The sequence below is a fragment of the Aspergillus tanneri genome, assembly GCF_003426965.1.
Source record: "Aspergillus tanneri strain NIH1004 chromosome Unknown AapTan_7_pilon_pilon_pilon, whole genome shotgun sequence".
NCBI lineage: Eukaryota > Fungi > Ascomycota > Eurotiomycetes > Eurotiales > Aspergillaceae > Aspergillus > Aspergillus tanneri.
This window is the reverse complement of record NW_022984634.1, coordinates 3,950,322-3,962,162: the sequence shown is the minus strand read 5'-3', so window position 1 is coordinate 3,962,162 and position 11,841 is coordinate 3,950,322. Positions and strand designations below refer to the sequence as shown.

The 11,841-nt window shown below is 47.1% G+C and overlaps 4 protein-coding genes across 4 annotated transcripts; 3 read left to right on the top strand and 1 right to left on the bottom strand.

Annotated features, from left to right (window-relative positions):
- Window positions 1-91: 91 nt before the first annotated feature.
- On the top strand, window positions 92-599 carry ATNIH1004_007920 (NADH dehydrogenase [ubiquinone] 1 beta subcomplex subunit 7; the record flags this gene model as incomplete). The annotated part of the gene is made up of 3 exons (XM_033572533.1): window positions 92-143; window positions 237-358; window positions 495-599. The coding sequence occupies 3 exons, from the start codon at window positions 92-94 to the stop codon at window positions 597-599; spliced, it is 279 nt and encodes a 92-aa protein (XP_033425848.1).
- Window positions 600-1,658: 1,059 nt separating this feature from the next.
- Window positions 1,659-4,021, top strand: GCS1_2 (glutamate--cysteine ligase; the record flags this gene model as incomplete). The annotated part of the gene is made up of 7 exons (XM_033572532.1): window positions 1,659-1,669; window positions 1,730-1,802; window positions 1,868-1,933; window positions 2,002-2,132; window positions 2,191-2,316; window positions 2,372-2,957; window positions 3,014-4,021. The coding sequence occupies 7 exons, from the start codon at window positions 1,659-1,661 to the stop codon at window positions 4,019-4,021; spliced, it is 2,001 nt and encodes a 666-aa protein (XP_033425847.1).
- Window positions 4,022-4,160: 139 nt separating this feature from the next.
- On the bottom strand, window positions 4,161-4,625 carry ATNIH1004_007918 (uncharacterized protein; the record flags this gene model as incomplete). Its single annotated transcript, XM_033572531.1, has 1 exon — window positions 4,161-4,625. One exon carries the CDS (start codon window positions 4,623-4,625, stop codon window positions 4,161-4,163), a length of 465 nt encoding a protein of 154 aa, XP_033425846.1.
- A 1,216-nt stretch (window positions 4,626-5,841) lies between these two features.
- ATNIH1004_007917 (uncharacterized protein) lies at window positions 5,842-8,186 on the top strand (the record flags this gene model as incomplete). Its single annotated transcript, XM_033572530.1, has 5 exons — window positions 5,842-5,996; window positions 6,394-6,598; window positions 6,660-6,849; window positions 6,900-7,520; window positions 7,597-8,186. 5 exons carry the CDS (start codon window positions 5,842-5,844, stop codon window positions 8,184-8,186), a joined length of 1,761 nt encoding a protein of 586 aa, XP_033425845.1.
- Window positions 8,187-11,841: the final 3,655 nt, after the last annotated feature.

Here is an 11,841-nt window from a genome sequence, read left to right as displayed (position 1 = left end):
AAGGACCAGCACTACGAAATAGCTGCAAACCTCATTGTTCTATGCCCCGTCGCCAAAACGATCCATATCTGTCCCCCTTTCTTCACCCAAAATGACCGTCGCTGAATCGGTGAAAAGTGCCGTTGGGCTTGTGGATTCTCCCGGTATGTTTTTTATTGCCATTGGCCCTCGCCCACAAGAGCCGGAGCGATGTTATCACTCGTCGGGATTGAGGATTGACTGACGATTGAATATAGCTTCCCAGCAAGAGATGTCCGATGCCCGCCTCCCCATTCAGTATCGGGATACCTGTGCACACCTCCTGATTCCATTAAACCGATGCCGGCAGCAAGAGTACTACCTTCCCTGGAAGTGCGAGGTATGACATCTGCGCTTGGAACTTTGTTTCTTTTGGTCCTTTTTTTTTTTTTTTTTGTTTTTCTTCATCCCGTTTTATGCACATTTTTATAGTGTTATGCAAATAGCTGACTTTGTTTTACTTCACATTACAATAGGATGAGAGACACAGCTATGAAAAGTGCCAGTATGAGGAATTCAAGAGACGTGTTGCCAAGATGGATGAGCTTCGAGCTGCTAAGGCTGGTACTCGGAGCAACTGATTCCATTGTATCGGCATGTGCAGTCAAGACGAACGAAACCATTGGGTTATGTATATAGAAATTCTGAGATTGTTTGTCCATGCACCGATCGTTGGCGTTGGGACCCTTTCGAGATTAAGCTTGCCGATACCAAACGTTTGAACTTTAGGTCTGCCTGCTTGTCAGCCATCCGTCCTTCCCGTAACTTCTCAGCTGTTCATCGCCGGTGCACTATGGATGAGATGCGATGGAGCCTAACCGAGATCTGTGTCACATGTGAGCAAACAAGAAAACCAAACGACGTTCAGAATTTGTCAGCTGTAAAGCTTTGGACAGGTGAATGCTGTTTTCGTGTTGTAGCCTCAGACTATCCAAAGCCTCGTATTCCCTATTGCTAGGCAGGAGGCAGTCCGTCCTAGCTGTCACTGTATTTCAGGGTTGTATGAAAGTGTACCTCTTAGATTATAAATCCATAATATAATATCTTAGTACAGAACTTCTCGCCCGTAAGCAAATACCTTCAATGCTTACATTGTTTCCTCTAGCCTTCGTAATCTGTAATTATCTACAGAGGTCAGCGACCAAAAGATCGGAGTACACTTGAGACGTGCGGGGTCACATGACCCGATGCGGCAGCGAATGGCTTAGAAATCAAAGATTCCCTGGATTTCCTTTGCGGGAAGTGCGTTATCGCCGATAATCTTCTGTTGCCCCGCTGCACACCTCCGTCGTCATCCAATAACGATGCTCTTCTTGACTTTCCCCGAAAGCCCCTGCGAAAATCAGAATAAAGTCACCCCACGAGAAGTCTAAATTCCTGTTTCTCGCTTTCCTTCTCTCTCTTTATTCATCGGATCTTGCTATTGTCTGTCTCTACTGTCACTTTGCCCACGTACCACTGTTGAAATTGGATGCATTTTTGCCTCCCAATACTTCGGCACGCAGTCCACCGCCAGATTCTTCCCCTCATCACCGTGGGGCGTTCAGTTGGACTGATTGTTTGACTGGGGTATCGTATACATAGAAGTCGCTCGGGTGGCTGCATTTGATCCCATCATCAGGTACACCGGGAATGTCATTATGGGTCTATTGTATGTTGAGTCTCAACAACCTGTCTCTGAATATGAAAACCTAATAACCCCTTCATCTAGAGCACTTGGGACAGCCCTTGATTGGCCTCAGGCCAAGAAGCGGGCCAATCAAGTACGCAACTGGGGAATTGAAGTAAGTCCTAGACTTGGACTTTATCTTGCATCTATCGGGAGCGGATTTCGGCTAACGTGAAGCAGCAATTGCTCGCCAATTGGCAAAGAGCCAAGGGAAAGGAGCGTGATGCTCTTTTGTGGGGTGATGAGGTAACCTTCTTGGCACCAACAACAAAGATACTCTTCAACTAATTCCTGTGAAATTGGCTATTGATTAGGTTGAGTATCTTGTTGTAGCTGTGGACGATGAAGCTAAAAAGGCTCGGTTATCTCTTGCTCAAGCGGAGATTCTTAAATCTCTCGCTCAGGATGAAGCCTTATGGAAGGCGGGAACCTCTTCTGGCCAGCAGTAAGTCGATAGAGGTGTCATGGGTCGGAGAGAAATTTGCCTGACAATCTATCCCTAGCGATGGCGAAGAGCCACCTCATTTTCACCCCGAATTCGGGCGCTTTATGCTAGAGGCCACACCTGGAAGACCATGGGGCATTGACTTCAAGGATCTCCTGAAGGTTGAGTCAAACATGAAATGGAGGTAAGCTCGCTTCCTTTGAGAATGTAGGCTGTAGGTTCTGATGATTGTAATATAGGCGAGTGGTGGCAAAAAGCCACATGGCACCAAACGAATATCCGATTACTCTCACAACATTTCCACGCTTGGGCACAAAGGATGATTACATCCGGCCATATTATCCCCCATCCGGTCCCGCATTACGGTCACAATTTGTTCCTGATGAGATCGCCAATCCCCACATCAGGTTTCCGACTCTTGCGGCAAACATCAGGTCAAGGAGAGGCCGAAAGGTCGAGCTAAACGTTCCCGTTTTCAAAGATAAAAATACGCCTCAGCCTTTCAAGGATCCAACTATAAATTATAATCTTCACAACTGGCCTGAAGATGATGACGTCAGAAATGGTGCAGCGAAAGACGACCATGTTTACATGGATGCCATGGCATTTGGAATGGGTAGTTGCTGTCTCCAGATCACGTTCCAGGCCAAGAACATGACGGAGGGGAGAAAGTTGTACGACCAGCTAAGCCCACTAGGACCTATTCTTCTAGCTCTTACCGCGGCGACCCCAATTTATAAGGGGTTTCTCGTTGACACAGACGTGCGATGGAATCAAATTAGCAATGCTGTAGATGATCGGACCCGTGAAGAGCTTGGTGAAGTCGTAAGTTCTGTTTTGCCACACGATGCGGCCAGTTTGACACTGACAGATTCGAACAGCCCCTGCAAAATGATAGATGGAGGATTCCTAAGTCAAGATACGCATCGAATTCGACTTACATTTCCCAAGATCCTCGGTTACGAAAAGAATACCTGGATCCTGACTTGACTGTCGATGAAGACATCAAAAAGCGGTTAATGGATGATGGAATGGATGAACTCTTAGCAACCCATTTTGCACATCTCTTTATTCGTGATCCATTGGTTATATTTTCCGAGGACCTTGAGAAACTGGATCTAAACAAGGCGGACCACTTTGAAAATCTGCAGTCAACCAATTGGCAACACATGCGCTTCAAGCCGCCGCCGCCTGAAAAAGACGACATTGGTTGGCGAGTTGAATTTCGATCGATGGAGATTCAGATGACCGATTTTGAGAATGCGGCATTTAGTATCTTTATCGTTCTTATCACCCGTGCCATCTTGAGCTTCAACCTAAACTTCTACATCCCCATCCAGCGAACAACTGAGAATATGGAGACGGCGCATGCGCGCAACGCGGTCCTGGACCGTAAGTTCTATTTCAGAAAGGATCCTTTCTCTAGTCACTCTCCCCGACGCCACCAGCATTCATCTAACGGAAGCGCCATATCGTCTGCTGCGTCATCTGCGTGCAATACGCCCCCTCCATCCCCTCCACTTGGCCCAGTCGAGTCGGAGTACGATTTTATGACAATTGAAGATATCGTCAATGGATCTACTGATGGAACCTTCCCTGGACTGATTCCGTTGGTCGAGTCTTACTTAAATAGTGTCAATGTAGATGTTGAGACACGCTGCTCCCTAGCAAGGTACCTTGACCTGATACGAAAGCGGGCCAACGGGACTCTCTGGACTGGGGCTAAGTGGATTCGTGAATTTGTCACATCTCACTCTGCATATAAACAAGACAGTGTGGTTTCTGAAGAGATCTGTTATGATCTTGTAAAAGCTGTTGATGAAATGTCTGTGAAGGAAGGAAGGAACGGAACAATTGGGTGGGAGTTGTTAACAGGGCCAGGGCGATAGCCAAAAGCTTGATTGCTTGCATAGATAGATCCAAGAGATTGGTTTTGGTAGTAGATAGCGTGCCTTTTTGCTATAACCTGAGCATCTGACTATATCAATTTTACACCTTCTTCCTCCTCCCATGTCTTAGCACTGCCCCTCAGACAAGTAATTGTTTCTCTTCCTCCGTTGGCAGTCTACATGAGTCAGCCAGACCCGTCACCTTCCATTCACCATTCAACTTATGGAGAACAAACAGCTCGACTCCCACATGGTCCACGATCCCATTTATCTTCGCCCTGAATGGTGCCCACACGGCGGCTAGGTTACCGAATCCATATGCCTTAACTTCCAGATCCCAGATGCGTTCGTCGATTTCATCCGTCACCCTGGCAATCTGCTCTGCAAACGCGCCAATAGTACAGAATCGAGGAAGCGTAGGGGGCGGTGGGCAGAGAGCCATCCCTCCTGCTCGAACGCAGTACTTATCGAACTCGACTAGGGATTTCGTATTCAGCGCAGCAAGAAAGCCTTTCGCGACGGCAACTATGGCATCGATCTCGTCCGAGGATGGTGGCGGTAAGTTGGTGAACGGCTGAGGCTGAGTCGCGGGTGTCCACCACATTGTCTATCGCACAATGACTTGAGAGGTCTATATGGGGCAGGAGCAATAGCAACGGTCTTTGGTCTCCCTGTGGGGTTTCAAGATCAATGTCAAAGCCCGCAGGAGACTTGTCTCCCTGTCACAGATTTGGCCTACATTTGTATGAGAAGCGCCTTGCCTGAGAAACCCCATTACCCCCCTCATGCAGTTTTCCGATAATAGGCGGGCTCCCAAATGACTGAATCTTCAAGCTCTGGCTCATCAGCGATCTCGTGGTGTCTGTGCAAGATAGTCATGGTCTAATGTTGGGAAATCGTAATAACATCTGCCAGTCTTTTCATCGTGTGAATGTCTCGATAGGGTGTCAGATTATCCTGTGAACATAGCAGATATCTGGACAAGTTTCACCGTTGCAACACTCCCGGATCAGCAGGACCCCAATATGGCCGGTGCTCTGAAGATCCACATGAATACCCGGTGTAGTTTTGAAGGGTGGGACGGCTCTGTGTGACGCAATCAGGGGCCGGAAAGCATGTAGACAACATAATGCCCAGAGGTTTCGATGCCTGGCAAGGAGAGTGAATTCCTATCATGGGCGGAATGCAGCGACATGGATCTAGATCGAGGATGGCACATCCACCCCTTTCTCTTATCTATCTATCTAGTTTTTCGAATTGTCGAAAATCTTGTTAGATGAGCTAGAATTCAATAGATAATGGGCTGTGAAACCCTCTCGAAACTTGTGTATGGCAATCCCGCCCACTGGCGACTGTTTCTATCGCCAAAACATGTGAAATAAGGAAATGTCCAGGATAGAGATCGCGTAACCCATTAGGTACACAGACAAACTCACTAGAAGAGTTCAATATGGATGGTACGATGCCGTCGAATAATGTATGTGTTGCCAGTGACGACAGTTGTGCACCCAGCGTAAAAAGGCTTGTCTGCATGCATGTGCAGGGTGAGCTTTTCTGACGTTCAAGCAGATCTCGTCACCTTCTGTCTTAATTCATCAGCACTATCACCCCTCAGTTTCTTCCTGGAAACGCGTGGAGCCTTTCTAGTGTTCGTTTCAGATTATCCTGGCCAGACAGTACGGTTTCTGTCCTCGCTAGACGTCACCGATTAATCTTGTCAGCCTGTTTCTATACAGCTCAACGCAGTTCTGATATTGCCATATTTTCTCTCTCATCATCTTCAACACAGCGATCCATCCTAGTCATCTCTCTCAAGCTCGATGGACAGACCAGGCCCGGCAAATCCTCGGCACATCTGCGAAATAGGCACAACCGAAGCGGCACGAGAGGCGGTAGATTTGTCCTCCACGGAGAAAGGCAGCTTTCTTCATTACCGAAATCTCCACCTAGAGTCTGAAAATCGTGCCTTGAAAAGGTAAGATACGAACGAGAGTGCGAGTTCCCCGCACGTCCTTGGCCCGGATACTCCGGATTATATCATGTACATCATGGGGCACTGGGGCATCGGCAACAGACCGGAAGGAAAAGGTCTCATTGACGGATGAATTCGCGCTCGCAACTCCCTTAGTTGTGGGTTAATTTTCCAGAAACCCGTGATGACCATCCAGATGAATCTCGCGATGGGTGTAGGGCGATCCTTGCCCTCAATTGCTGCATTTTTATATATATAAATGGGAATCGCGAAGTGTCATATTGCTGACCGTTATTCGGCTACAGAGTGAAATAAATAGTCTTGGCTTGTTGACAGTGATGTTCAGTATTAGTTCCGTTTTTTTTGCGCTATGGGCTGCGGTGACAGTTACTCCAAGCAGCACACCGAGCCCTAAAGCCCATGTCCGCAATGGCACGTATGTCGGGATAAGAGACGCAAATTATCAGCAAGACTTTTTCCTGGGAATACAATATGCTCAGCAGCCGGTGGGTGATCTGCGATTCTCCGTGCCAAAATCTCTAAACGAGAGTTGGGAAGGCGAACGCAATGCGACAGAATATTCTGATATCTGTGTCGGCTATGGAGTAGGTCCATCATGCACACGACTTCCAAGCGATGACTATTGGCCTGACCTTGCATCTCTAGACAGATTCTATCTGGTATCCCATGTCTGAAGCCTGTCTAACCCTGAACGTTATCCGGGGATCATCAGTGGACCAGGACTCGAATGGTCTCCCTGTCGGCGTTTGGATCCATGGAGGCGGGTTCTACATGGGATCTGGTGCAGATCAGCGCTATAACATGTCTGCCATCGTGTCAAACTCATATGAAATCGGTAGGCCAGCTGGCTCGCCGGCACAGGCAGGGAACTCACCACTACTACAGGCAAACCCTTTATTGCCGTGACCCTCAATTATCGGCTTTCGGCTTGGGGTTTCTTGAGTTCCAGCCAAGTCACTGGCAGTGGCAATACTAACCTTGGTCTCCGAGATCAGAGGTTGGCACTACAATGGATCCGTGAGAATATTCAGGCATTTGGGGGGAATCCAGACAAAGTCACAATATGGGGAGAGTCAGCAGGAGCCGTGTCGGTTGGCTATCATCTAACCGCATACGGTGGAAGAGATGATGGCCTATTCCGCGGAGCGATCATGCAATCCGGAGGCTCGATCGCATCCAATCCATCTAACCACACCGAATATCAAGATCAGTACGATGACTTGGTGCTAAAACTTAATTGCTCAGACGTGGCCGACACGCTGCAGTGTCTGCGCGAAGTTCCATTTCCGGAATTAAACTCTGTGCTCAATGGTACTGACGGCCAATCGGAATATAACTTCTCCCCAGTGCTGGATGGCGACCTAATCAGGAACTGGGGGAGCGTGCATCTAGATCGACATGAATTCGTCCGCGTGCCTATTATTGCTGGCACCAATACCGACGAAGGAACAGCCTTTGGCCCTACGGGGATCAACACGACGGCACAATTCTACTCGTATCTCACAGGTAAGTGTTGATCGCAGTGATTAAATTGGCCTACATGCAAGCAAACTGGGCTAGCTAACGACCTTCCATCAATTAGACGGCTCGTTCCGTTTCCAAATCCCCCCCACGATAGCAAACCAGATCCTTAAGCTTTACCCCGACGACCCATCACAAGGCATCCCATCATACCTGGGAAACAAGCGAGTGCCATCCAATGGATATCAATGGCGACGCACATCGGCCTTCGCAGGGGACTTCTCCATGCACGCAAACCGACGACGACAATGCGAAGTGTGGGCGGAAACCTCTACCATAGCATATTGCTATCGATTTAATGTGCGTAGTGCTTCCGTTCCATACCTCTCTGGTGCCACGCATTTCGAGGAAGTGGCCTTTGTCTTTCACAACTACGCCGGGCTTGGGTACCATTACGGGAAACCATTCACAGGGATGCCCGAGGCGTACAAAGTTCTGAGCAGACTGATGGCGAGCATGTGGGCGTCGTTCATCCACGACCTAGATCCGAATTCGGGCATCAACAGTTCACAATGGAATGCGTATGGGTGGTCCGCTCCGCCGGTTGATCTGGTGTTTGATGCCAACGTGACGAGCTCTCTGGAGCCGGACACGTGGCGCAAGGAAGGTATTGATTACATCAACTCTATGGCGAGGGCGTTCTGGCGATGAACGGTAGAGCATTGCCTCCAACGCTCAAAACCCGTTGGTTTCGACTTCTCTTGACAGTAAGAACATAGACTCCGGAAAAATGTTCCTGCCAGCCGCTCTGCGGTTTGTGCCTTCGTGGTTGTGCAGAGCAGATGAAGATCCTTATTTGCAGGGGTACCTTACTGTACCACTATCATTCTTACTACTGTCATAATACAACTAAGTACATACATACGTACATAAAATACCGAGTTACAATCATGTACCCTGAATGCTGAATGACATGAGGGAAAACAAAAGGAACCAAAAATGAAAAAAAAAAAAAAAAAAAAAAAAATTTAACCACCAAGACACCAATAATTCGATAGTTACGGGATCTGAAAAGAGCTCAAAAGGGGAAAGAAAAACGCAAAGCAAATGCCGAACCCACAAATTCCCTCATTGGGGAAGAGAGACCAAAATAGCAGCCCGACTATCCGTAGTCGTTGCACGGGTATTTATGTTTATCATCCTATTAATCGGAATATGATAATCTCGTTTACGGGACGACTAATTTGATTACTATATATAACTAAGTATTTGACCATGTTAATACAAAGTAACTACCGGGTAACTGAATATACGGATCTCGATCATGAGATCACCTACACCTAAAGAGATATTAGGATCGGACCTAATGAGTCCAGCTAGGCAGGAACCCCACCAGCATTTGGGGGAGGGGGAAACTAAGTAGAGTCTACTCTAGTCCAACGGAGCCCCCAAGGACTCCGTAGTAACACATTAGTAAAGCTGCTGCATGGTACCTTGGAAAGCATTCACTCTAAGGATATCCACTTCAATGCCCAACCTCTACGGAGTACACAGCTAGGTAAGTAGTAAGTACATATGCGTACCTAAAGAAGTAAGTACCTAGGTTCCAACCATCGGGGGTTTAAAGGGGAAGGGGAAGGGGAAGGGGGAAAGCACAAACCTCCAGTCCCACCTGTTGGATAACGGAGTCCATTGTTTCCTCTTCCCCTGCCCGCTATCCTGCCAAGTTCGGATGTCACCTGTCATTGAGTAGATAGTATCTCTGAGAGCTTTTAGTTCCATTATTGGTTCTGGCCTTGGTGCTCCATACAGAGACAAGTAGGTTGTACATATGGCATGGTTTGTACGACAATTAGGTAACATGGAAATTCAGCGCAACCAATTGAATTAATTTGGATCCGAAATTGAATTAAATAAATGATTAATTCCTATGAATGAAATTAAATCATCAAATACTTCCCGTCGGATCCATACCTTCGGTAAACCTATGGAATCCTTAATTAAGTCAAGAGGCGGAATAATAATCCAGGCCACAGAACCCAAATCAAAATGAAGGTTTTCGACGGGCAATAAAGGGAGGACAACGAAATATAACAGACAAAAGCTAGTCACCTACCCAGGAGAAGCCTCCGATAGAGGCCAACAAAGAAAAGGTTGCAATACCATCCGAGAAATCTCCATACACCCTTCGGGTTTTAGTAATCGACGCGAAGGGGAATCTCTGGTTGGTTTGATTGAGCGGCACCGATCCCCCATCGTTATAATTAATCTCCACTCATTTGCTGACGGTTGGGCTTCTAGATTGACCTTCTGATCTTCCATTGGAATTTCGGTCCTACCCTATCGGGGACCTCGTTTACGGTCGTCAGTTTGGTTGCAGGCGATATGGCATAAATTTTAATTTATCTGGCCGATTAACGCTTCGGTTTGTCCACGTGTTGTTGGGATATTCTTAAAGTCAATTTTTGGTTTCGGGTTCCGTGGGAGGAGACTTGATTCGGCCTCTTCTTTTGTATGCTTCGTAATATCAAGGTATGAACGTACAGGACAGCATCAATCAAGTATTTCCAAAACAGTACAGCCAGAATGCTAAGAAAATATGTCCCGGGCAGTACAGTCAGCATAGACCAGCTGTTTTAAAAGCAGGACCGCGGAAAGGACCCGGTTGGACAGCTGCTCGTTAAGACATAACTATGAGTTCGCCATTTAATTAGGTCACACAATCACGTCCTCCTGCAGGTCTTGGTACTTCATCCTGCTGGGCACTTTGTAGTACTTGGATGGGTGCACTGGAGTTGGTGCTAGTCAAGTAAGCTGTAAGTACGGAGTACACATGCATACATATGCTACATATGTCTATGCATACACTAGGTAGGTGGCCGATGCAGGGTTCCTGTGCCTTGCACTGAAATTAGCTATGGTTTACGTTTCATTTGCTTACGCCGGAGTGCGCGGATGCTGGTACAGTGCTGTAGGTGAGGATAGAGATGATCAGTGGGTGGATATGTAATCACATTTTCTGAACCATATAATCCATGCAAGTATGTGCCTATAAGATTTTTCAACCAAAAATTCACCCAGATCCCTGACCCTCGAATGAAAATAATGTCCAGGTGTGTTCCGTAAGTTTACCCAATTCAGCAACCTAGCAGGGTACCTAGATACTGAATAGAGAGCATTGCCCCAGTACCTTAGAGAAGCTGCAAAAAATAGAAACAAAAAAGTCTAACCAGCGTAGACTGCAATCCCAATGAACCCACGGTAATTTTTCGGACTTTACACAGCCATAGAAGCAACTTGCAATCAAGAATTTTATAGTACTAGATACTAGCAACGGGTAAGCGCCATTGCACTAATTCGCCAGATCATCGATGGAGCGGCGCAGAACAAGGACGAGATCGAGCGAGAAATATCATGATGTGAGGCGTGGGAATTCATCATTCAATATTTGTAAGTCAGAGTCCAGTTCCACTAACTATCTATGCCTATCTTCTTTTTTATAATCTTTTTTTTTTTGGTTCTCCTTAGTTCAATTCATCTGGATGGTCACGGATCATGATGAGAGACTTCTATCCTGTGTTATAGAGGAGAATTTGGGTGTTCTGGAAAATGTCGTGTCCAGACTTATGAATCTATGCGAATGTATCCACTTGGCCTCTTCCCGAGTAAGCCAAGTCAGCATTGGAAGGTAACTAGTTAGGGATGCTGACTGTAGAATCGGCAACGTGGGATCCGTAGTCCGTACTCCAGCTGACTGACAGGTATGAGGTCATGGATTTTCCTTCTCGATCTGGGATTCATCTTGAATACTACGTACGAGCCCGAAGTTAGTCTACGATAGACTAGGTAATCCTGCAGGGTATGACACCTAACCAATAAAAAAATAATAATAATCGACCTACACGAAATTGATTAATCCTTCCTCAATGGCATCCGTATATATCCCCTAATCCAACTCCCTGGAGCGCAAACCGCCGGCCACGCTGCAGAGTGCAGGCAAGTCAACGTCTCGCTCAACCACGCGCAAGTGGACCGGCGTCACCCACTGTGGGGCAAAAAATGAAAAAAAAAATCCCCGTTCAACAAAGGAAGTCACTCACTGCCTACGTACAGCGTTCCCAACCCCACCCCACCCCTCTCTAAGTCTTCCCTTCTCGGCTGTTGCACGCTATCGAAAATCAGAAATGCACTAGACGGATAGAGGTGAGACAATTTAATCTTCCGTCATCGGCCGACCGATCTAGAGGATCTTCGGACCCGGGCCACTGATTCATGGATTTGGATCCTGCCTATGCCATCGGTTAGCCAAGGTGCAGTAATTATTTATTTCTCATGGTGGACCCGATCTGTTGCTTTGAGTATTTCT